The sequence below is a fragment of the Myotis daubentonii genome, chromosome 13, assembly GCF_963259705.1.
Source record: "Myotis daubentonii chromosome 13, mMyoDau2.1, whole genome shotgun sequence".
Lineage (NCBI taxonomy): Eukaryota > Metazoa > Chordata > Mammalia > Chiroptera > Vespertilionidae > Myotis > Myotis daubentonii.
The window spans coordinates 44,136,156-44,163,043 of record NC_081852.1 but is presented as its reverse complement, the minus strand read 5'-3'; the positions used below and the strand labels follow the sequence as shown (position 1 = coordinate 44,163,043).

At 42.0% G+C, this 26,888-nt stretch overlaps 1 protein-coding gene across 1 annotated transcript in view; it reads left to right on the top strand.

Annotated features, from left to right (window-relative positions):
* HPSE2 (heparanase 2 (inactive)) overlaps positions 1 to 26,888 on the top strand; it is a 533,452-nt gene that overhangs the window by 489,660 nt on the left and 16,904 nt on the right. Inside the window, exons 10-11 of the mRNA XM_059661921.1 lie at positions 15,186 to 15,331; positions 22,472 to 22,618. Coding sequence (XP_059517904.1) covers positions 15,186 to 15,331; positions 22,472 to 22,618 — 293 coding nt within the window. The remainder of the gene's footprint in view (positions 1 to 15,185; positions 15,332 to 22,471; positions 22,619 to 26,888) is intronic.

The window sequence follows — 26,888 nt, the reverse complement described above, 5'->3', positions numbered from 1 at the left end:
CACTCATGGGAGCATCTAACCTACAGTGTAGGTACTCTTACTAGAGAGTTGCATAAAAAGTTTAACGTTCAGACATTATTCATGGTCAGTGTTAAAAGCTGCCAACACTATTTTCGTCATGCTGCCAAATACTCAAATTCCTTTATGGAGATAAAATATTTCTACTAGTCTCGTCCTTCTAAGTTCACATGCTCCCAGACCACCCCACCACCACGTTTCACTTCCTGCCCTTCTGAGATCCAGATAACTAAGATGTTAGTCACTATAGCAGCCCACAGTCCGCTTTGCTTTCTCTGGGGTCTCACCCATCAAAATCAATTTTCACCAAAAGAAAATCCCTCTGTTCCCCTTAATTAGCAACTACCATCTTTACTTCTCTTTCTCTGGCTTTTCCTTTTATAGTCAAAAGCCATTTTGGATCTCCTTTAGAACTGCCTTCCCATCAAGTCTCTCTTGTGTTTTCTGGACTCCCACCCTATTTTATAGTATATACATAGCATACATCAAGAAGGGGATATTGCAATTCTATAGAGTTGATAAGGGAGGGCTGGTCATGCCATCTACATTATTTGTAGGACCCCATACAAAATAAAAGTGTGGAACCTCAACTTCAAAAAGTGGCATTAAAGTTACTAAAATATAAAGCTTTTTTTCCTTTTTGCCAGTCTCTTGACTTTAGCTATTTCTTGTTGTTCTAAGTAAAGAAAAATTAAAATTTTAAATAATTAGCATGAATTTTGCCATCCATCCTTATATTGTGCATGTGGCTTAAATGTTAATATAAGAGCACTTAAGTTGTATGCAAATTATCAAAATACTAATTCAAAAGAATATATGCACCCCTATGTTCATTGCAGCACTTTTTTTTTGATAGCCAAGATTTGGAAGCAGCCTAAGTGCCCATCAGTAGATGAGTGGATAAAAAAGCTGTGGTACATTTACAAAATGGAATACTATTCCGCCATAAAAAAGAAGGAAATCTTACCTTTTCCAACAGCATGGATGGACCTGGAAAGTATTATGCGAAGTGAAATAAGCCAGTTAGAGAAACACAAGTACCATATGATTTCACTTATATGTGGAATCTAATGACAAAATAAACTAGCAAATAAAATAGAAACAGACTCATAGATACACAGAACAAACCGACAACTGTTAGAGGGGAGGGGTTTAGGGAGCTTGGTGAAAAAGGTAAAGGGATTAAGAAAAAACAACTCATAGACACAGACAAGAATATGGTGATTACCAGAGGAAAATGGGGGTGGAGAAAGGTAGGCAAAGGTAAAGGGCAGGGGGCGAGGGGATAAATGGTTATGAAAGGAGACTTAACTCGGGGTGGTGAACACACAATACAATATGCAGATAATGTATTATAGAATTGTACATCTAAAACCGATATAATTTTATTAACCAATGTCACCCCAATAAACTCAATAAAAAAATAAAATAAAAAACCTCCAAAGCAGGAAAACATGTTTCTCTGACTGGTATTTTTTACATATTTGCTAATGAGTGTCTGCACAATAAAGATGTGGTCTGTAGCTTGTTTTCCAAGGAGAAATCCAATTTGGCTCTCATGGATGTTGCTGCTACTCAGATATAGTTTAATTCTTTAATTGAAACAGCTGCACAATAGCTTGTGGGCAGTGCTGTGTAGGCAGTGTTCCACAGGCTTTCCTGGAGCTGTCTGGGTAGAGACCACCTTCACTTTTGTATTCTGAATCCCCTGCGCTCATCAGAGAGGCTGTCAACAAAATGTCTCCTCTGGTTGGCCCTTCTGTTGGCTGTTAAAGCTGTGGTTGTCTTGTGACTGATTTCACCGACTCGATTCTACTCTTTGTAACCAGAAAGGTGCTAGCATTTTGCCTCCATGGATGAAGGAATAAATCAATTCCTCTCCAAATGCCCTTCCAGAAATCTCTCCACTAGCTCGGCTTCTGTAGCCTGCCCAGAAATGCATTATTATAAAGCCTCTTCTCCAAGTACCACATGTGCACTTAATTTTCACGACTTGCACAAATAAATACTTTTATTACAAAAAAGCTATAAGGGGATAAGTTTGGGGAGAAAAAGGATCTGCTCAAACCTACAAGGGCTTACCTCCTTCTGCCTACCAACACACAAAGAATGAGTCAATTCAGGAAGAAGAGGTGGGACCTCGGAGTTAGCTGAAAAACTCCACTGAGACACCATCCTGGCTTTTGCCCAGCTAAACAGTGAGGTCCCCCAAGTGTGAGACTGTGTCTTAGTTCTTTCTATTTGCTCAGCGCATCACAGGTGCTCAGCAAATGATGAAGTTCCTCACTGGCTGCTCCACCGAGCCCCAACTGAGCCAATGCCCTCCACCCTTACTGAGGTCTTGGATTGATGGGGCTGAGTACAAAAAAAATTCTGTAATTTTGTTTCGCGTAGATCATCTGAAGTCTATCTACAGATGCATAGGAAAAACAAGGGGCAGAGGGCCAGGCCAAAGGGAAAATAGGTGTTGTGTTAGCCTCTGAGAATACAACAGTGAGAAGACACAGTCCCATCATCATGAAATTCATAGTCTAGAAGCGAAGAGACATATGAATCAGAAATTCTATCAATAAATGTGCAAAAGAAACTGAATCAAGTGTCCTAAGAGAAAGAAATGGTTCTCTGAGAACATGTAACACATAAATGTGATTTAGCTCAGGTGGGGGGTTGGGGGTGGTCCAGGAAGCAATCCCTGAGAAAGTGACCCTAAAGCTAGCGTCTGAAGTGTGTGGTGTGCATGTGAGGTGTGTGTGTGTGTGTGTGTGTGTGTGTGTGTGTGTGTGCGTGCGCGCGCGCGTGCATGCGCACCTGTTGGGAAGAGGTGTGTGGGATGTGAATGGGAGGAATTAGAGAAACAAGAAGGCCCTGCCCATGGTGGGAGGGGAAAAAAATCAATGTCCTTGAGCATGAAAGGCAAGGTGAAAGGGCCCAGTTTGTATTAAAACCATTTGTCTCAGTCTCTTGCTTACAAGCACTGGGGAACCATTGTATGTTTTAAGTAAGGTGGTCAAACAATGGGAATGGAGGGATTTCACTCCCTCTGCAAAGAGCAGTATGGGAAAGAGTCGCTTTCAGTATTTCCAAAGGCACTATAGTCCTGTGGAAACTTCCTGGATCTGTCCTGCAGTTCCCTCTCTGTGGAGAAGGTCAGAACAGTAGGATTCTCCCCCTTACATGTGAGCTCTGGCACACTGCCATGTCTGGCGCAGAGGGCCATGGTGACGTTCTAGTTCATTTCTTCTTGGCTCTCGAAGGTCAGATATCTAGATAAAGTGTGGCCACTGGTGCAGCATTTGTACCCACTAGAGTTAATTGGGTTTTAAAACTTTGGACATTCAAAAAGAGGTTCTATGAAGGAAAAATACTTGCTGTTTTGCTGACACACATCAGTACATGTGTACTTTCCAGAAGCAGGAAATGTTGGAATTAAACAGGTTTAAGCACCTGTAGTGAGGCCTGCTCAAGAAAACCATGACCTTCAGACCTTGCAAAGCTATCTTTTCACTGTTATTCAGCACTGGAAGCCCTCCCAGGCATCAGGAGGTTGAATCTTTATTTGATAACAACTCATAGGACACTTCTTGAATACCAACATTCTTGTTCACACAATGCAAAGATAAGCCCTGATCTCAGGGAGCTTCCTTGAAACCATCATCAGACTCCAAAATATGCACACAAGTGCACACACAGACACACACACACACACACACACACACACACACACACACCAGTTAAGTTTATGTTTTGGGGCAACTTGAGACATAACTGTGAACATACTATAAGATAACTATTCTATTTTCATGAGGCAAAAAAAATCAGGAATAAGGAGAAAAATAAGCAATATTTATTAAATTATAAATCAGGCACTATAATAGATGTTTCCAGGTGTAGCATCTTATTAAACCCCTATGAAGAAACAGGTTTGTATATAATAAATAACTTTTTAGGGTTTGAGTATATATCTTTCAACTGTAAGCAAATTATTTCTCCACATTTATTTCTGTGACGCATTCTCCAACTCCCTCATCATAATTAATTGCTTCCTCTTTTGAATTCCCAAAACAAGTGGTTCCTGCTCATGTGGTGTTTACTTTAGTGAGTCTCATTTTAGAGAGTTGTGTACATGTATCTTGGCCACTAAGTTCCTTCAGGAGAGGAAGACTTCTTGTTCATCTTTGTATCACTCAAGCTAAACAGAATATCTTGAATACCACTAATATGTGCTCATAAAATGCTTGTGAAATAAAAGAATGTATTCGCAGCTCTCACTGGGTTGGTCAGAGCCCAGAGCCACATCCCTGCACCCCTTCTCACACCTAGTTCTGTAGTGTATCATCAAGGGTCTTATGGTCATGCAATGTGGAAAACCTAGTTGGCAAGCCCAAGCCCTGCTCACACCTCCATAAGTAGCTTCCCCTTGCCACCTTTCTAGACCAGTGGTACAAGCTCCAGCGCTATGGTCCACTCTCAGGAAGTCAGGCTCCAGGTTGATGTCCACGCAAGCCCTGACAACATGTGAGGGCCTATCTGAGCAGAGAATTCTGGGATCATGGGGATTCAGAACATGGTCTACAAAGAGGCATGGGTCCTTGGCTCTCTAAAGTTCTTACCCGATGGAGAGGGGGGCAGCTGAAGATGGGCCAGAGCTTGGCTCTCTAAAGCAAGGGCCCCCTTGCCCAGCTCTAGATTAGTAGAAATAGCAAGTGTGAGAAATAATGAGTGAAGTAAGTGGATAAAGACAAAGCATTTCAAAAATATACACTGGATTCATATGTACTAAAAATGATAAAACAGTACTTCAGAACTAAAGTTCTGGGACACATTAGGAAAGATTTAGCCAGTGCACATTTGTTAGATATTACTATTACACTGTTTGACTGTTTTCTTTCAGGTATTTTCTTTATTTATCTCACTTATCCCTGGCAGAACTTGATCTCACCAAGATTTTGTGGGCTGAGATTGGGTTGGGAGGAGGTGGTGTTGAGGACAGAAGGGAAATACAGCTCTTCTTGCTGTGCTGCCAGGAGCCATCCCACCCTCTGGAATTAAGGATTTGGGCATTTACAAAGCTGTGAATCCTGTTTAATACTCTTTCTTTATATCCAATCAATCATCAATTCCAATCAATTTTATCTCCTAAATATTCTCAACTCCCTCATGTTATCTCTAATTTAATTTCCTCACCTTGATCAGATTACCATTATCTTTCTTCCAACTAACCTAAATGGTTTTCTTCAATCCATTTTCTGCACAGCTGTGAAAGTCAACTTGCTAAATATAAATTGAATAATGTCACTTTATCTCTTAAAATTCTGCAGTGGTTCTAAAATCCTGAGGTCTATATCAACCTGGACCTACGATCCTCATCTTGTATTCACTTGCTGAGCTCCAAGCTGAATTAGTCTGCTTTCAGATTCTCAAACATTCCAATTCTTCCCCAGGTCAACCCTTTACATAAGCTCTTTCTCTTGCCCAAGACTCTCTCTATCCCCTCCTCTCTTTTTCTCAAATCTTAAATGTCACTCCATGAAACTCATTCCCTGGCTGTCCCTATTCACAGACTGGGTCACATCTTCTATTATCAGGTATCATAGATTCCTCAATTGTCATTAGTACTATTAAAATTAATTAATCACCTAACTCGTTGGCGTAAGGACTTTCTCGCTAGATTATAAACTTCATGATGGCAAGAAATTATGTGCCTTATTCACCACTGTAACCCTACTGCCTAGATAGAGCCTTAAATATTGTCTGAATTCAATTCATAATTGAATTCTAACACCGCCTATAGATAGGCCAGGCACTCTGCTAGGCATGGGCTGTAGGAATGGGTAAATAATCTTAGACCTCGAGGAGTACATGATTCAGCGATTAATCCAGTAAATTCTGCAACCCTCTGTCAGTTTCTTTCTCTTTTCCCATTTATTTTGGTTCAACTTACTCCTCCATATATTGCTTTGTCTAGCTTTCAGACAATTGACTTTTTGACAAATACTCAAGAAAAAGAAAAGATTTAAAACCTCTGTCATTTCAGTGTCATCTTCTATTAGTTTTCCCTCTCCAACTAATAAATGGACACTATTTTTCTTCAATCTCTTCTCATGTCTGATACATTTAAAGAATGTCTGTTTGTGTCTCTCTTTGTCCCTTGAAAATTGCAATGCATTCCTTGCTGTGGATTTTTTATTGACTTAAAAAGCCATTATATTTGCTTTCCTTCTTGAGGACTCTTATTATCTGAAAACTTCTCATTATATTCCATCTTTTATACAATAACCTTTTTGTTGTTGTTTGAGATGTGTGTGCATTCTTTATTTTCTTTTCTACTGTTCTATGCATAAAGACAATTTTTCTGCTTTTTTGTGTCATTTCCTTAAGAGATATTTAGAGATCATATTAGTTAATTTTATTTATGATTATATAGGCACATATTCATAGTAAAATAAAAGAAAGAGTGAGAAAGGAGAGAGAGGGGGGCAGAAGCAGGGAAAAAGGAAGGGAGGGAGGAAGGAAATACAATTTGAGTCAGCTAAGAGTTGGTTTACATGAGGGAGAGATAAGGACAGCGAAAGAGGGAGGATGGAGAGTTTAAAGAGGAGAAGAAGGATAAGTAGGGAATTGGAGAATACATGTGAGAAAGGAGACTGTAAATGGTGCATGTAGCTATGTAAAGGTAAAAGTTTCACATTCCCCTTGGTTTTTAACCTACCATCAACTGACTTAACAACCAAAATCCTTTAGTCCCCTGAGGGAAGAGATGATGAACCAAGAGCAAGTCACCATAAACACATCTCCCTTTGGGTAAAACAGTTCAAAGAGATGTCAGCCTATGGGTGGATCAATGATGTCATCTTCAGAAAGGAAGTTCTCATAACAAATGTTTACATATTTATTCTTTACTATCTTTTCAGTATATTATTTGGCACATTCAAAAGAGTATCCATGCATGCATGCTACTTTTTAAGCAAAACAATACAATCAGCACCTGTGAATCCGCCGCCCAACCCCAAAACTAAAACATTGCTTTTTTGACAATGTTTTTGATAAGAATAGAATTGATAAGTTCTCTCATATCCTATTTTCATATTTCTCTTGCTCATCTTAAGGTAACTATTATCCCAAATTTTATGTTTATCAATCTATTGCTTACATGCCTATTCACATAATTTTATTACAAATGTAGGTGTGCTTAAATGACATATATGACTTAACTGTGAACAGATATTTTTAAAAAACAAAAAGTAAACATTTTCCTACACCATACAAGAGGCACACAGCTATTGCCTAGAACATGTTTTACCTGGGCACATTATCCTTGAATTCTGGGAGGTGGTGGCGGTGGGGCGGGGGGGGGGGGGGGAGGGGGGGGAGGTAGGGGCTGGAAAATGAAGGCTTTCTTTTTGTCTACTTTTGGAAGTAGAAGTGAAGAGATTCATCACAAATAGTTTTCATACAATACCAAAGGATAGGCAGGGAGAAAGGAAATGTATAAACACTTTAAAAGTGCTTTATCTAGAAATAAAAAATCAGTGAATCTGCCAACAGAGCAAATTTGGGGCTTAACACTGGATTCTCCTTATTGCCATGCTTGCTACTAAATGGTGAATAGGAAGCTTCTAAAAATAAAATGTGTTCTGATTTTAGTCTCTGAATTGAAATGTTTTCCATGTTTTCTTCTTCTTTCAAGATTTACTTCCATTATAAAAGATATAGGATACTTTCTTAATAGAAAAAAAAGACATTATTATGAACTTCCACTTTCAAAGGAAGGAAGGAAAGAAAGGAAGGAAGGAGAGAAGAAAGATCCCTGAGTGGAAGGAGGTTGTTGTTGTTGTTTTCAGTCTCTTTCATATTTATTGATAAGAAGACTCGATATCATAGAAATAAAGTTCTCTTCATTTGATCCGTGAATTCAATGAAATTCCAAGTTCTCAGTAGATTTTGTTTAGCTATGTGATAATCTGATTCTGAAATGTCTATGACTGAGTAAAGGCCCAAGATTAGCAAAGCCATTACTGAAGAATAAGACAGGAGGACTTGCTCTACCAAATTTCATTACATATAAGACAACTAGAGGCCTGGTGCACGAAATTCGTGCGGGGGGGGAGGGGCTCCTCTCAGCCCAGCCTGGACCCTCTCCAATCCGGGACCCCTTGGGGATGTCTGACTGCCAGGATCGGGCCTAAACCGGCAGTCGGACATCCCTCTCACAATCCTGGACTGCTGGCTCCTAATCGCTCACCTGCCTGCCTTCCTGGTCACCCCCAGCTGGCCCCTTCTGCCGGCCTGGTCACCCCTAACAGCCCCCCATGCCAGCCTGGTCGCCCCATGCAGCCTGCTTGTTCACTTGTTTGGTTGTCCCTCATTAACCCCCCTGCCGGCTTGGTCATAGTCAGCCATCTTGTGAGGGTGTGAGGGTTAATTTGCATATTACCTCTTTATTATATAGGATGGTAATTAAAACTGCATTCATGGTGGCCAGCCAGCATGGCTCATTGGTTGAGCATTGACCTATGAACCAGGAGGTCACGGTTCGATTCCTGGTCAGGGCACATGCCTGGGTTGCGGGCTCGATCCCCAGTGTGGGGTGTGCAGAAGGCAGCCAATCAATGATTCTCTCTCATCATTGATGTTTCTATCTCTCTCTCTCTCTCCCTTCCTCTCTGAAATAAAATTACTTATTTTTTAAAAAATATATTTTATTGATTTTACCGAGAGGAAGGGAGAGAGATAGAGAGTTAGAAACATCAATGAGAGAGAAACATTGACCAGCTGCCTCCTGCACACCTCCTACTGGGGATGTGCCCACAACCAAGGTACATGCCCTTGACTGGAATCAAACCTGGGACCTTTCAGTCCACAGGCCGACGCTCTATCTACTGAGCCAAACTGGTTACAGCTATTTTTTTAAATGCAGTAGTGGTACAGGACAGAATAGCCCAGAAATAAACCCACGAGTATGTGGAAGTTTGATCTATGATACAGAGAGCGTTGCAGATCACTAAAGAAAGGAGAGACCCATTTAATAAATGATGCTGATATAACTTACTATTCATATGGAAAAATATGAAATTAGATACTTATACCATAACCTAGATAAATTTTAGGTTGATTAAAGATGTAACTATGAAAAAACATTAAAAGTTTTAAAAGAAAATATAAAATATCTTTATGAACTAGTCATGAGGAAGGACTATTTAACAAACAACAAGAACTAGATGTTATATGCCCACTAGATTGGCAAAAATTAAGAAGTATGAAAATAACAGATGTTGGCAACAATGTGAATCAAAAGGAACTCAGACACTTCTTGAAGGAAGTATAAGTTGGAATAATTGGAATCACTTTGGAAAATAATGTGGCATTAGCCTATAGAGTTGAATATTTTTATATCTGTGCAGGACACAGCAATTCCACTCTTAGGTATTGCTCTCAACAGTGCTACGGGGCTTCTCTAACTTTAATGAGCAGCAGAATTCCCTGGAGAGCTATACAGTCTGGAGGCCCCGCCTCTGAAGATTCTGATCCAATAGGTCTTGGGTAAAGTCTGTAAATCTGCAATTCTACGAAGCACACAGTGATGAGGCTGCTGCTGGTTTCCGGTCATGGTTGGAGCAATGCTTCTCCAGGTTGCTTCACCTGCACCTTGGGAAACAGGAGCAAGAATGTTGAAGGCTACATTGTTCATGATAGCAAAACTCTGGACACAACCCAAATATCCATCAGCAGGAGAATGGATAAATGCATTATAGTATGTTCACACAATGAAGCATGCAACATTGAAAATAAATAAACTGTGGTAGTATAACAACCTGGATGAATCCTAGAAGCATATTGTAAAAAAGTAAGTTATAGAAAATTACATATCGCATGACACCAGTTTTTAAAAGCTAACAAGCTAATATATTGCTTAAGACAGAATTCAAATATTAGCTGAAGGAATGAAAAGCACAACAATAGGAAAGGGAAGAATCACATAACTAGATGCAATAGTGTGGATATTATTGTAGCTTTTAAGGTGGATGATAGGTACTTTCATATAAGGTACATATGTCCTCCTGTATATGAGAAATATACATAGTATACACAAAATGGGGGGAAATTAAATGAGTTCCAATCAAGTGAACTAAATAAAACAAGAAAAAATTACAAGAGAAGTAAAACTGTAATAAATGACAGAAAAGATCCTGGGGAAAATAAATATACAATGTGCAGGACAGACTTGAGACTTCTTCTTGCATAGAGAAAACAGAAAAGAGATGATACTTGTGTAGAACTGAGGATGGAAATCTAACAGACTCCTGAAACAGAGGCTGGAGCAAACAGAAAGAAATAAGAGTAAGGCTTTATTTAAAGAGCATTCTCACAGGTTGGAGAAAGTCCTTAGTCTTCCTTATCAAAAGCACTCCCAAATACCAGAAAATTAATGCAGAAACCCACATTGACACATTCCTGGTAAAAGTTCAAATATCAAGGATAAAACGTGACTCCTATAAGCATCCTGGCAGAACATATGAGATAGAAAATAAACAGACTAACCAAACATAGAATAAAACTAAGGCCCCAAGGTTCTCTAGAACCACAAACACTATAAAAAGTTACTTGAGTTTATTTGGGAAAGTAAATGGATACGACTAATTAAGGAAAATTTGAACAAAGAAAGAAAAATTATAATGAAATGGACTTAAACCTGTAGATATTAAAATGTAATTTTTAATCATTAAAATGATGTGAAACTGATAAAGAAATACGGTTCAGTGGAAGAAAATAGAAAATCCAGATGCAGAACTATATATATCTCCCTAATATGCAAATAAACCAAACAGTGGAACAACCGAACAACCAGTTGCTATGATGTGCGCTGACCACCAGGAGCTGCACGCAGAACATGGCAGGTGTAGACAGCAGGTGGCATGAAACATGGTGGGCATCGGCCACAGCGGGATGGTGGAGCAGGTGAGAGGGGGCACCAGACCAAGGCAGGACACCAGTCACTGTCATCAGGGCTAGCCTCTGGTGGTTACTGAAAATTCTTTGCTCCTGCACGCCGCTAGGCGCTCGCACCTGCTGCAGGTGCCAGCCCCGTTTGCACCCACTGCTGGTGCCGGAGCCGTTGTTCACACACCACTGCCGGTGCTGGCCCTGCTCGCACCCTCAGCTGGTGCCAGAGCCACTGCTCGTACCCACTGCCAGAGCCCAGTGCCGGTCCCAATCACTCGGCGCCGTCAGCGGCTGTGAGCGGCAGCTGCCAGATTAGCGCCGGACCCACTCACACCTGCTACTAGCTCCAGCCCCAATCGTTCCATGTTGTCAGCGGGCATGGGAGTGGCGACAGCTGGAGCGGGACTGCGGGCAGACAGGGGTCCGGAGCCCATAACAGGAGGGGCTGGGCAGGGGCACAGAGGATGGGCTGAGACCTGCTTCTGTGCCCACCGCAGCCTTGTGGCCCATAGTTCCTTTCAAGGTGCACGAATTCATGCACTGGGTCCCTAGTATACATATATTTACATATTTTTAATCAGTATTATAGATTATAATATAATATATATAATATGTAAATACATATGTAAATGTAATATATTAAAATAAGATATATCAGCCCAGCTGGCGTGGCTCAGCAGTTGAGCATCAACCCAAGAACCAAGAGGTCACAGGTTCAATTCCCAGTCAGGGCACATGCCCAGGTTGCAGGCTTGATCCCCAGTAGGGGTGTGTAGGAAGCAACAAATTGATGATGTTCCTCTCTGTCATTGATGTTTCTATCTCTCTATTCTTCTCCCTTCCTCTTTCTAAAAATCAACAAAAACATTTTAAAAAATAAATAATATATCATACATGATATAGTATATTATATATAATTATATAATTACTAATATATTATATAAAATAATTCTATATCATATTATATAATACTAGAAGCCCAGTGCATGAAATTTGTGCACAGGTAGGGTCCCCCGGCCTGGCCAGCAATCAGGGCAGATCTGTGGGGTGACCAGCGGGCCTGCAGGCTGGGGACAGCTCCTGCATTGTCTTCCCCCTAGTGGTCAGTACACATCATAGTGACCAGTCATTGGGCCGTTTGCTCGATTTGCATATTAGGCTTTTATTAGACTAGAGGTCCAGTGCACAAAATTCATGCATGGGGGGTTTTCCCTCAGCCCAGCCTGCACCCTCTCCAATCCGGAATCCCTCTCACAACCTGGGACCATTGGCTCCTAACTGCTCACCTGCCTGACTGCCTGATCACCCCTAACTGCCCCCCCTGCTGGCCTAGTCACCCCAACTGCCCCCCCCTGCCAGCTTCATTGCCCCCAGCTTCCCCCCCGCTGCCTGGTCGCCCCCACGTGCCACCCCCAGTTAAGGGCCTGGTCACCCCATGCAGCCTGCTGCTCGGTCATTTAGACACCCCTCACTAACCCCCCTGCTGGCCTAGTTGCCCCATGCAGCCTGTTTGGTCATCCGTTCGGTTGTGATGGTCACTTAGGCTTTTATATATATAGACACTAGAGGCCCAGTGCACGAATTCATGCACCAGTGGGGCCCCTCGGCCTGGCCTGTGGGATCGGGCCGAAACTGCTCTCTGACATCCCCAGAGGGGTCCTGGATTGCAAGAGGGCACAGGCTAGGCCAAAGGACCCCACCACTGCACAATTGGGGACAGAAAGGGGCTGCGGGAGGACTCCAGGGTGTGTCTGGCCCATCTCACTCAGTCCCGATCAGCTGGACACCAGCAGCAATCTAACCTACTAGTTGGAGTGTCTGCCCCCTGGTGGTCAGTACACGTCATAGTGAGCATTTGAGCGGCCTTAGCATATCATTAGCATATTACACTTTGATTGGTTGAACGGCCGACCAGATGACCAGACACTTAGCATATTAGGCTTTTATTATATAGGATAATACTATTTATATTTGTATATATTTACATGTATATAAAAATATGTGATAAAGATGAACTTAGGGATAGATTATTCACTATATGATGCTACAACAACCAGTATTCAGAAAATAATAAGGCTAGTATCATACACCAAAATATTTTTCAATGAACTAAAAGATTAAATTTTAAAATAACAATAAGAACTAGAAAAATATAAGTAAAGCTTTATCTGATCCTGTGTGAGGAAGGACTTTCTAAGAATAAAAGAAAAGAAAGATATTGAGAGAAAAAGATTGACATATTTTCCTGTAAAATTTTTTTAAATTCTTCATGTCAAAAAAGTCATAAAAAGAAATAAAAGGCAAAGTACAAACTTGGACAGAACTTTTGCTCCACATACATTCTAAAGGATTCTTACCACTAATATTAAAAGACTAGAGGCCCCGGTGCACAAAAATTTGTGCACTGGGAGAGTGGTCCCTCAGCCCAGCCTGCGCCAATTCACAGTCCAGGACCCCTTGGGGGATGTCCACTTGTCGACTTAGGCCCACTCCCTGGGGGACCAGGCCTAAGCTTGCAGTCAGACATCCTTCTGGCAGCCAGGGAGCCCTCGGGGGATGTCTGACTAAAGACTTAGGCCCCCAAGGGATCAGGCCTTAACTGTTAGTTGGACATTCTTAGTGCTGCCACGGAGGTGGGAGAGGCTCCTGCCACCACCTCTGCACTGGCCAGCCATGAGCCAGCTCTGGCTGAGTGGCACTCCCCATATGGAAGTGCACTCACCACCAGGAGGCAGCTCCTGCATTGAGTGTCTGCCCCCTGGTGGCCAGTGCGCATCATAGCAACCGGTCATTCTGCCGTTCAGTCAATGTGCATATTAGCCTTTTATTATTATTATATAGGATATGTTACAAATCTGTAAGAAAATGGTGGACATCTCATTAGAATATGGGTGACTGTGATAAACACATCACAGAGTAACAATAAAAAACACAGAAATTGTAATCAAATGAGAACAAATTAAACCAATGATATTTTGTATCTATTTGCCTAACAATGATGAAATATTTGCCATTTTAAATAATAAGAGACTATCTGTAATAGTCATCCTAAGGCCACTTAAAGTTAATTAAGATAAATGGTCTGGCAAGGTTTAGAGCCCACTACTCAGGGTAGATTTGGATCTATTCTGGTGTCAAAGAGGCTTTGAGACTTTGTTCTGATTTATGCAACTTACCAGAAATTTTTAAGCAGCTGATGTTATAGATGGCGACACAAGGAAAGATAAAAATATTATTCAGAGGCTTCCCCTGGAAAGATGAAGGCTGAGAAGACATGGTTGATGTCTTAAAGACCTTGAATTCACTGAATTCCAGAATTGCAGGAGGTGGCGGGGGCGGGGGGGAGCCCCTAGACAAATTAGGAAGCCCTGTGTTACATGATGAGTTGTAAACACTGAAGTCATTACCCCATAACAGGTGATAAATGTTTACATGATGCAAATGCAAATTTTATATTTGTATCAAATACAGAAACAAAATATGGTAATAGTGAAGACAAATTAAAGTGTTGGGTAAATAGGCTTTTGTAAATTCAAATACATGTGTGGGTTACAGATTGAATATTTATTAATCAGTTCCAAATGGACCATGCAATAGTTAAAACATCACATTCTTTTTAGTTTACAATTGTTCTTTTTATTGTAGAATTATTGAAGGTGACCCAGAATTAGCACTAGGGTTTGCAAATGTTATTCTGGAGTCTCTACCTGGAACAGCTTCATCTCCCTCACACCTCACCAGGCGTCTTCAGTGACAATATTTGGAGAATAACATTTTGGGTTTGCATATTGGTAGCAATCCTAAAGATTGGAGATCTTCCATTCTACAATTAGACAGAGCCATAAACCAGTATGAAAGTATAGTCATAGGAAAATAAAGTTGAAAATTTAAGGCTCCAACTAGTTGTTATTTCATATGAAACTTATTTCAAATGAAAATTTGATTCATTTGATTGTATGTGGCTCTGAGTCGTCCCCCACTCCCCCCACATAGACATACACACACTTACATTCCCCCATTAGGAATGAAGGTCTCTTTGTTTAGACAATGCTGGCTTCACTACCAACAAGGGTGAACGTTTTGTCGGGTGACCATGCTTACAGAGTTAGTCGCTTTGGCCAGGCTTTACTCCTGCTAAGAAGTACTTTCTGGTCTGTCTGGTCTCTGTGTACTCAAATACCTGAACTGCATCTTCCCCTGACTCTCCATGTCTCTGTTCTTCTCAGGATTACTGGCTCTCTCTCCTCTACAAGCGCTTGATCGGCCCCAAAGTCTTGGCCGTGCACGTGGCTGGGCTGCAGCGGAAGCCACGGCCAGGCCGAGTCATCCGGGACAAACTAAGGATTTATGCTCACTGCACCAACCACCACAAGTAAGTCTTCAGAGCAATGGCACAAGAAGCCACCCTAGGGGCTTCAGGCTGTGGGCCCCTCTTAGGATTCCATGCCATTTGGGACCCCTTCAAGACACTGAAAACTGCCTCTGGAATTACATTCTACCTGCTCTTCGTGTATTTCAAATGCTCTCTGATAAATAGCTTCTCTGCAAGTGAACTCCTTTCTCACACTTACAGTATTTATTCATAAAAATGCATGCCATTTATTCATTTACTTCATCCAACAAATATTTACTGAGCTTTTCCTCTGTGCCAAGAGGCCTTTTTGTATGCTTCTGGCTAAACCACAGCAAGAGACATAAACTCTGTTCCTACGATCCACCAGCAGAGCTGGAGATGGTACGTCAACATTTCTAAGAGACATGCTGGAGAGCTATCAGCTGAAAACTCAGCTCAGACCAGTGCATCCCAAACCAGGGGTCCCCAGGATGAAAGGTGTGCCCAAGGTAGTCATGTCAGCTTCAGAGCCATTTTCAGCCTTTCAAAATCTTTTCAGCTTTTTTAAGGGTTAAGAAGTTAAACAAAATCTGATTTAGGGGCTGCTCCTCCAACAACTCAGCATAGCAGGTAATGTGTAGCTGTCCTCCTCCCTCTTATCTGAAGCACTGGCTGTCATTAGAATTATCTTTAGAACAGGAAAAGTAATTACCAGTAAATAAAGTTTGGCAGATAAAATGTTTTAAAACATGAGTATCATAAGGGTAAAAACTTAAAACTGAGCCTAATGCAAACCCTTCAGACTATAAATGGCTTTCTTACATCATTTCAGGTTTAAGGAGCAGAGCAGGCAGACCTGGAAAAGAGAATTCTTTCTCTTAACGCAGAGAAACAGAGTGGGGGCCGGGCACAAGTGTCTCCAGCCATACTTTCATTCCAGCAAGCCCATCAGGGGCTGATGTGGGCAGTGGATAGCACAGAGCCCCAGCGGTCAGGTTACAACAGACGCTCCTTCTCCTTCCTTGATGAGAGAAGAGCTAAGCTAGTTAATTTATCATGATAAGATTTTTCAAAGAATCACTCTGAGCATAGGGGGCCTGGGGCCAGTTGTCTTGTCTTTAGATACAAGTCCCTATTGTGGATGAGAGGAGACTGGTTTGGGCAGAGGCCAAAGGTTTTCAACATCCTTTTTGCTCAACAGGAAGCTCAGTCCAATACCTGACAGAGAGTGACTGCTCTACGGCCTGGGCCTGAAGTTATCTGATCACCACACAAGGAAACATTGTATTCCTTGTCTCCACCTTGGCCCTGGAGTAACCACCCAAAAGTGGACCCCCAGCTTCAACAGAGAAAAATTATTCTTGGCACCTTTTGTCTCTTTTGGGAAGCACAACAGTCTGTGGCTTTTATACTATAAGTCTGAGGACTCGGGGGAAAATGTCAATAGCATGGGTTTAACAGGACTTGAGTGTCTTCACAGAGGGCTCCTCATCTTGTCTCATCCAAGCGTCCATCCTGACGTTCTTTTATGTTTTCATGGAAGTTGTCACTAATGTTCTGAGTATACCATGAACTCAGGGCCAGTGTCCCATTTGTTTTTGTATTCTTGGTGTCTAATATAGTGACTGGCATAAAGAAGTTCTCAGTAAATATTTGATGAATGAATGAATGAATGCAGAAATAGGGCATTAAGGCATTACTTCTGACTTAGACTTTTAGCTCCCTTCCACTTTGATATCACCACATCAGCCAGAAGGAGAAGGTGTGGTGGCAGGGTTAAGAATTCTATATTCACTAGCATGAGGACTCCAGCAAGTTACTCAAATCACCTAGATTCAATAGTGTTTCTACATCACCAGCTCTCCTCTTCTTTCTATGGGGAGTCACTCCAGAACCTCTCTGGGGAAATAGTACCACTGTGCTTTGATCAGTAGTGTTCCTCCTCCACATAGAAAGAGAGGGAGGGAGGGAGGGAGGGAGGGAGGGAGGGAGGGAGGGAGGGAGGAAGGAAGGAAGGAAGGAAGGAAGGAAGACTTTACTAATCCATTCCACACATGACCCTAATGATAGTAATTGGGGTGAAGTTCTTTTTGTTCCCATTAGAAAAGAAAATCCTCAATGGATGCACTGCACTGGGTAAGAATGCTGGTCTCCTCCATGTCAGTGGGTGTCAGATACCCCACATAAGTAGGCACAAGAAAAGAAGTGTTTCTGCTTCCTCTCTGGGAAGCCAGGTGCCCTGTCTGTACCCCCTCATCCTCCACAACAGTCATGACTCAATTGACTCATATTTCAACAGTCATGAAACATTACTGACTCAATTTATTTGTGGCCAACAAGGCTAAGGTCACAAAAATGTCCCAGAGTGGGCACGTTGGCTTCATACTGTTCAGTCTTGACCAGTAGTCTGAAAATATATATCCTTGGTCAAATCAGGGACTGGTGAGAAAGTGTAAACTTACCAGTAGAATAACCCAAAGAAAGTGTCTATAGACACAACTCCTGCACACCAGTGTGTATTGAACACTTGCTATGTGCCAAGCATCTTGCCAGTAATTTGCACTTATATTGAATTCCACAGTTCTGATGCGTTACTCTTATACGCCAATAACACCATTAATAGTGAAACAGTTTTACATTTGAGAAGAACCCTTAGAGATATTTTGGCCCAGGATCCTATACAACACAGACATTCCTCTTATACTCTCTCTGATGACTATACAACCTCTACTTGTTGCCTCACTGTCTCCCATGGCAGAGCCTTGCCTTGTGGGTCATTTCTGACCTAGGAGAGCATTGTCTTTTATGATAGGTTCGGGAGCAAAAGGTAGATGCTCATACCACCACCAGCAGGTGCTTTTCTGCTTTCTGTTCTAGAGGTAACAAGTCCGGACAGTGACAGCATGGCAGTTCTCACCTTAGGTCTTCTTGTTCATAGAACAAATATATTTTGACTGGGAGAAACCTTTTTCGAAACCATTCTGCTGAGGCAATGTATGTTTCTGGGGAGGAGCGGCGGTCCTTAGCCAAGTTCAGAACATTGGAACCTGGTGAATATTGAAGCAAAATTGAGCCTTTTGGGGTTCAAGTTCATTTATTATTGGCAAAACATGACTTCCTGTTTTTTTCAGAAGACTCATAAAAAAGGTTCCTGAGGCTTCTTGGACATCAAATGGCTCTTACAAAACAATATTTTGATGAGTTAAGTGTAAATGAATCAGAAACATGTGGATTAAATTTCCCTTAAAATACACATGGGCTTTGAAATTAGGGCAAAAAAAAAAAATGTTTGGCAAAACATGGCCTGACTTTTACCAAACCCAAAAACTTTGAATTATATTTGGAGACAATGGACCAACCCAGTTTTCAAGCACATTGACTTTCCCTGAGAATGACTGTGATCCCAGAGCATCATCCACCCTCCCTTCCCTTTTCCAGTCCCCCAGCTTCACTGGAGACATTTCTAGAACAGTGACTGTTTTTTATCTGGAAGTCAAGATGCACCTCCCCATATGACATTCCCCACCTCTTACATCCAAGATATTCCAATTCCAGCTTCCCTTCCCTGACTCACTTCCTCCTCCTCCCATGGCAACACAGAGATGTCAGGCAATGAGAGAACAGCCAGAAAGATGAACTCCAGATTCATGGAGTCTCTGCTGGTGGTAAAATGTCTCCATGAGTGAGACATGGAGCAAGACAGATGTTCTACCAGACAAAAGGGACATTTATTAAGAGAATCAAAAACCACCTGGACTAATTGCCTGCAGGCCACACCTTCGGTCAGACCCCATTTTTTAGGGGAAAGGGACTGTTTTCTGTGGGCAGAGAACATACATGCTTCAGGATGTTCAGCACAGTACTTTCAGGTTGGTGCTGTACTCCCCAGCCAAAAGTGTGTCTTCACAGTCCAACGGCCTGCTTAATGCTCTTGCCCATCAGCCAAGCAGGGAAGGTCTGGCTGAGGCAGTCCTCAAGCCGGTTCCTACCTGAGGAGGCTGCAGGAGTTCTGAGAGCCTCTGCACAACAATCTCTGGGCAGGTTTTCAGTACTGGTTTGTTTCCCTCAGGGGAACTATGTGAATGGAAATTAGGCCATTGCCAAGCAGCTTGAAAAGATGGCTTTCCCTGGAGCAATGTGTGATTTCAGATCTCCCTCCCCTCCCCCCACCATTTCCCCACCTCCCACCCTTCTGCTCTCCAGTCTCTGAGGCCTCTTTATGCCCCGGCTCTGCAGAAGAGAAACTCATAAATGCAAGCGCAGGGCTCTCTCTCCTCCTCCACTGTTGGCCTTTGAGAAGGTTGTTTGATGATTGTTAACAAAAGGGATTACCATAGTCAGCAAAACTGGTATCCATGTATGCCTACTTTCATTCACACTCTGAACCAGAGTAGCAGTAGTTAATGGTGTCTTCCTCAGTTCTGCACAGCTAAGTTAAGCTTAAAGCCCACCACTGGTGTTCTGTAATGAAGGGAAATGCTGACACACCAGAGCATCTTTCTTCAGAGCTCTGGTGACACAAGCCTTGATCAAGTAAATTGGCATTCTCTTCTGACCTAACTCATTTGGTTCCAAAAGCTAATTCACACATTCCAGGGGATTGAGAAGGACCAGAGGAAGGGGAACCAGATAGAAGAGACATTTTCATTTAATAATTTATCAAAATATCAATGTAGGCATACAAAAAGCTTTGAACACAATAATATGCCCCCTTACACATGCAAGAAAAATCATGACAGAGAGCTGGTGGGGTATACTTTGGTTACTCTTTTCATAATCTGAATGGATCGCTCTGGGCAAATGTCCCCAAACCCAACTCATCTGCCAAATATCCTAAAGAGATTAAAAATACCGATTCTCAGGCCCCAATCACAAATGAATGGAATAAAAAAATTCAGGCATGAGCCCTGGAAACTATATTATTAAAAACCAATAAACAAGTTGTCATATTCACCTGCCCTTGGTCATTCAATTCTTTTTTTATATATTTTTTTATTGATTTCAGAGAGGAAGGGAGAGGGAGAGAGATAGAAACATCAATGATGAGAGAGAATTATTAATCAGCTGCCTTCTGCATGCCCCACACTGGGGACCAACTCCGCAACCCAGGCATGTGCCCTTGTCCTGAATCGAACCCAGGACCCTTCATTCCGCAGGCCGATGCTCTGTCCACTGAACCAAACCAGCTAGGGCTCAATTCTTAATTATTACCCTTAGAAGCAGAGATGAGTGATCCAGAGGCGGAGGGGTGCTGTTTCTGCAAGGAATGGTATTTTCCTCTGGGCAAAGTTGACGTAGAGTTTCTCTGAACTCCTCCTTTGAAGGCAGGACCAGGTCATTTTTTGTTTCCTCTCATTAACCCATCCAGATGGGGCCTTACGGGACCCCTTAAAAACAAAATATTTTTCCTACAAGAGAGAAGGAAATCATTATAGTTTTGTTGATATACGCTGAAAGGCCATGTAGGCATATAGTTTTCGCAGGCTTCTGAACATCCTGTACTGGTTTAAAAGGATTCCAAAATGGTGAAGAGTTTTATAATCTAGGAGTAAGTAAAACAGCTAGAGCAGAAATAATAAAGATCAATAAACTTGACTACATAAGAGTTCTAACTTGTATACATAAAATACAGTGTAAACAAGCTGAATTGGTCAAAGAAAACTGGGGGACATTTAATAACATACATGCAGGCAAAGGATCACTATCCTTAATAAATAAATAGTTTTTATAAACCAATAGAAAATAGGCAAAGGACATGGTCAGTTTACAAAAAAAGAAATTAAATGCCAAATGAAAAAAAATGCTGCACCTCAGTATGAATTTTTAAAAAATACAAATTAATACAACATTGAAATCCCATTATCACCTCTCAGGTTGAGACAGGTTAATATCCAGTGTTCTTAAGGGTATGAGGAAATGTGTGTTCTTATACATAGTCAACCAGAGCAAAAAGATACAAACTTTCTAGAGAATTAATATCAATGCTATCGAAATGTGTGTATCAGTTAGGATCAGTGAGGTTATGCTGTGATAACAGAAGACCTCCAAATATCCATGGCTTTCAATAAGAAAATGTATTTCTCATTCACACTGTGTGTCTGTCACGGCTCAGCTGCAGCTGTGCTCCATATCATCTTCACTCCAGGATGCAGGTCAATAGGGCCCCTCTTGCCAAGAACATTGCTGGTCTTCTGGCAGGGAGAAAAGGGGCATGGCAAAGCATGGGTTGGCTCTTAAAGCTTCTGCCCAGAGGCCTTATCCACCCACATTTCACTGAGCAAAGCCAATAACGTGAACACTCTAGGGTTCAACAGAGCAGGGACAGAAAATGTTCCACAGGGAATGACGAGTTGGTGAGGAATCATACAATGTGCATTCCACTTGACATAATGTTTCCAACTTTGACGACTTCATCCATCGGAAATAATCATGATGTGAGAAAGGTTTATGTGCAAAGTGCTTCATCACATAATTTATAATGGCAAACAACTGAAAACAACCCACATGCCCCAAAGTAGGACATTAGGTAAATAAATTACGTTGCATTTCTATGATTGAAGAATCTAGCATTCTTTTATTAGCAGAATATATCACATAATAAGATAGGAACATGTTTACGATGCTCATGAACTGGAAAAACTGTGTGAACAATGTGATCCCAGTTATGGAAAGACTGAGAAATATGTATGCATGTGCCACATACTCAGTAAATATTTGTTAAATTAATAAACTAAAAACTACTGGAAGGATGTTTACCAAAATGTTATTATATTCCAAAATACTTGGATTATGGGAATTTTCTTTTTTGTATTTTTTTCTATTTATTTAATTATTTATCTATCTATTTATTTATTTATTGCAATTAGCATGTTTTGCTTCCATACTCAGAAAAAGATATTTTGTTTTTTCAAATCATTGCAATGCATTTAAACAAAAACAAATGGAGTGCGGTGAGATGTGAGCATCTTCTTTGCAGAAAATCACAATAATAAGCCCTTCCTGTCTTTGAAGGCCTAGGGTGGCCAAGAACCATAAAATAAAGTGCCCATTCCTAGGGCTGTCCTGTTTCATGCAGTCTGTAAATTATTTAGAAGCATTTAACTGACCACTGTTTCCATCTCTCTCTCTCTCTCTCTCTCTCTCTCTCTCTCTCACTCTCTCTCTCTGTCTGAATCTCAGCCACAACTATGTTCGAGGGTCCATTACACTTTTTATCATCAACCTGCACAGATCAAGAAAGAAAATAAAACTGGCTGGGACTCTCAGGGACAAGCTTGTGCACCAGTATCTGCTGCAGCCCTACGGACAGGAGGGCCTGAAGTCCAAGTAAGTGCTGGCCGGGAAACAGCTTAGGTGCAAGGGCAACAGGAGCTGGGTGGGGAAGGATCTAGAGTCTCCCCTTTGCTGAAGGTACCAAGGGTGCTGCTAATTAACTCAGGGGCTCAGTAGGATGGAGTCAGGGGAATACTGACTCCCTTTGGGACCCTAGTCAAACATCTTCTATCTCTAGGCTTGGATCATTCAACTATAATGTAAAATGATGGACAAAGTATTTCTCAACAAGGTGACTCTTGGTATCTGGGATTCTTCGTTATGCAGGATGACCACATTTCAAGCTATTTAGCATCCTTGGGCCCTATGCACCCCCCAATAGTACCCCCTTGTCATGTGACAACTTAAAACACTGGGAATTGAGAACAATGTCCCTTCCAGTCATAACATTCTCTAATGCTATAACTCCCTGTTTGGCATTATTTATAAACCTTGTGGGGCTTAGAGGAAGGAGCACTGAACAAAGTATCAGAAGTTCAGACATTAAAAGTCAGTTCTGCCCCTAACTTTGTAACTTTGGGTACCTCACCCCTCTGGATCTCAATTTTCTTATCTGAATAACAGGAGAGAAGGTATATTCTGGGGCTTTGTGGTCCCTTCAAACTCTATAAATATATAATTCTGTGATACTCCCTACCTCCCCCAGTTTCTGTTAGGGGCTATTGACAACACTGACCACTATCAATAGAAAGCAGCTCTAGGCCACAGTGAGAAGGGCCTGGTCAAGGGTAAAGCCACCCCAGCTCCCCAAGTAAGGCCTCCCAGCAAGGGCATGGGATGCTGTACTGCGAGTGTTCCCGCTCCATTTTAATGCTTACCAAGTTAAACCAAGCTGTAACCTTGGAGCAGGTGGCTTGCACTCCCACAGCTGCCCACAACTATTTGCGCTTTAATTGTTCGCTGTTGCACTGCAACCTTGGTGGCTTGCATTTGGCTTCCAACTGTATGTGCAATGGGAACAAAACACAATCTGGGAAGTCACTTACTGAGTTTTTTAGCCCACCCTAGATCTGTATTTTCAGTCTTAGTTCACATTCTGGCTCTGTTTTCTGGCTACACGCACATTGCTTCTTCTTTTTTTCCCCCCTCTCAATCATACCTGTATCAGAGGAACTCTCTTGACTGTTTTATCCCCCCTCTCTCAACTTCCCAGCAGTTCATGACTAGTGTGAAGAATTCCCGGTCTTCATCCTCAGCAGGACACTTGGTTCTGGTTTACTAAATAATTATGACTTGGGCAAATCCTTTAATCTAAATCCTTAGGCTTCAATTTCTTTATCTACAAAATTCAAGGGATGTTATAAATTTGGTAAGCTCCCTTGCAGCTCTAAAATTCTCACCCTTGGTCTGACTTTCTGAGGACCCTGCATTTGTTCAAGTCTCCCACTGCCATTCAGTAATGACCTAAAAAGTCATGTGTGGCAGAGGGGCTGACTCTTTAGCAGCGAATGTGACAGTTCAGGGTCCTCTAGAACCAAAGAGATTAGGAGCTGAGCCTGCGCAGTGTCAAGAAGACCGTGTGTACCCCATGGAAGGAATTGACGTAATGCCTAGTCGCTCCACAGGGGTCCTGAAGAGGACTTGGTAATACCCACTGAGATCAAACAACAATGCCCAGCAACTGGAAGAAGAGGGAGCTGGAACCAGGCCTGGATGTGAATCCAGTTGCTACCGTTTGCATGTGTGATCAAGCCTCAGCTCCCTTACTGTCAGAAGGGTTATTGTGAGAATCAAATTAGAACATATGAGTGAAATGAAGCCTCCTACAAAGAAAATTTCACACACCCACGCATATATATATACATATGAATGTAGATACAGATGCCACATATAATTTTACATCTATGATATTAAAGAGAGTTTGGGATTGGAAGTCAACAGACCTGGCTTCTGAATGTAACCCTGCAACTGCTCTTCTGTGGAACTGTGGGCCCTCCACTCACATCTCTGACCCTGTTTCTCTCCTGTAAACTACTGCTGATTTACCACCTCTCCCATTCTAGAGCTTGGTGGCTCGGACTTGTGCTGTGCCATCTTGGACTGTCAGCTATCAGACAGGGACTGCCGTGTACAGGTTCAGTGCTGCCTCCCACACTCTGCTTAGTAACTACTAAGAGCAAGAGCCCTCAGCGGTTCTGGGATGGGGTCTCACAGGAAGGACGTGGTTTTGGTGCAGCCGAGTCCACAGGAAAGGATGAAAGCAAATGCTAGGAAGTGATTTTAGCCTTTGGTGTCTCCTCTCATTTATAAGCCTCTGGGGCCAGGTTCTGTGTTCTGTGTCTAATTCCTAGCTGTGGCCTGAAGCCATATTAACTCTGGGAGCCAGGGATCCTGCAATTGCTTATCTGGAGGAACCCAGAAGAAGATACAGAGCAAGCCAGTGCACCATTCAAGCCACCAGCCAGGCATTCTGGTGTTCCCTCCTCGGATTTCAGGAGGAGAGAGACATTGGCAAACTTTTTTGATTAGTAGAGAACATGCGGTAATTTGCCTTCTCTTAAAATTGCCATTCAGGACTGGAAATATTTGAAATCTCTAAAAGGGTATCTCCATGTGAACTCAGGGCTCAAGTATGCCAGGTGTTATTGCACAGGATGCCCCTTTGGGACCATTGATCAGACATAATCCCAGCATCCAGGACAACAATGAAGGTTCCTGTTTCTCATCTCAGTGCATGAACAAATTATCAGATCCACCTCTATATGAGATGGGTCTCAACTCAAGTCTGAACTCTTAAAATGAGATAGTTCTCATTCTAGGAACCAGATAAAAGGTGGGGGCTCTATAACCTCTAGGATAGGAAAAGGGATACTTTTACAAAACTTCAGTGTGTACAAAAGAAAGGTAGACTGTATCTGAAATATATGTTCTTCAAGAATGGCTGGAGGAAATGGCAGACTTAATTCAGAGAAGAAAATTAAGGTAAGTCATGAGGACTTACTTCAGATAATGAAAAGACTGCTAACTGAAAGAAACAGATTTGGACTAGAATCCTCTGAAATGACAGAAAACCATGGAGTAAAATTTGAAAGAGAAAGATTTCACCACAAAATGAGCTCATTTTCCCATGGTTTGCCTGGTCCGACCAAGGCCAGGATAGGCTTTCTCAGAAGGTAGCTTATTAGTCAGAGACTGAGAAGCCGTGGCCACCTCAGAGGTGCTCTGAGATTCCTCACTCGGTGGGAGGCTGAGGTAAAAGATTACTGCTTCCCATCAAATTCTAATATTCTGTTATTCTCTTCATTCCCCTTTCGCCACACTCCCATTTCACTTGCGGAGCTGGTTGTCTCTGTGCTCACCAGCAAAGTAGCTTCTTTAAGCCATTAAAAGGCCACACAAAGAGACTATGCTACAGGAGGGAGAGGTGGTAATATCGGGCTAGGTTTTCTCCAAAAAAATATCCAGCTGCCAGTCCCTCCCTGTCATGTACCCTGGTTTCTCACCTCTCTGTGAGGAAGACTGACCATTCACACCCAAGACAGTAATAGTTCCCCTTCTGGATAAGTCAAAGGGCACCTTTGGAAGCATCTCTACCATCTACAAAGGAGAGAATCTGTCCAGTGCTTCATAAGTTCACAAATCAATAAATACTGTCCTCTAGGGAATCCGTTCTACCCCAGACATAAATATGTCCAATGTCTTTCAACAGAGAAGCCACATGAAGTCAGGCCAAACAAGTCAACTTACAGCAAAAAACAGGAGGACTCACTTTATGGAGAGAAAATCCAACCCAGAGCAGGTGTTTGGTTAGATCCCAGTGTTCTTCCCTGTGTGTCTTGTTCAATTCCACTTGAATGGAAAACTATCCAAAAATTAGAAAAGAAGAAAACAACTTCTATCACATTGGCTGCTCTATTCTGACACACTGGCTTGAGGGAATTAGCAGATGCTGAGAGTCCTGGAGTGGAATGACATTTCAAGGTGTTCTGGTTCATTCCCCTGCCTTCAGAAAGTCTGTGGCTAGGACATCTGGACTAGGAGATGCTCTGTGTTTAAAGACCTCTAGGGAAAGAGTGCCCACAGTCTCAATTCTGTCTGCATTTTATAAGAACACTTATATAACACTGGGGCCTGCTGTGCCTGTGGCTAGAACTTTATAGATAATAAAGAGCTTTAATAGCCATTATCTCCTTTAACCTTCCAAACAGCACCATGAAGTAAGTAGAACAATTCCTGCCTCTCTCCCATTTTAGAATTGAAAAAACTGAGTTTTAGAGCATTAAATGACTTCTCAAGAGTCATACGGCTATTAGGTAGAAAATAC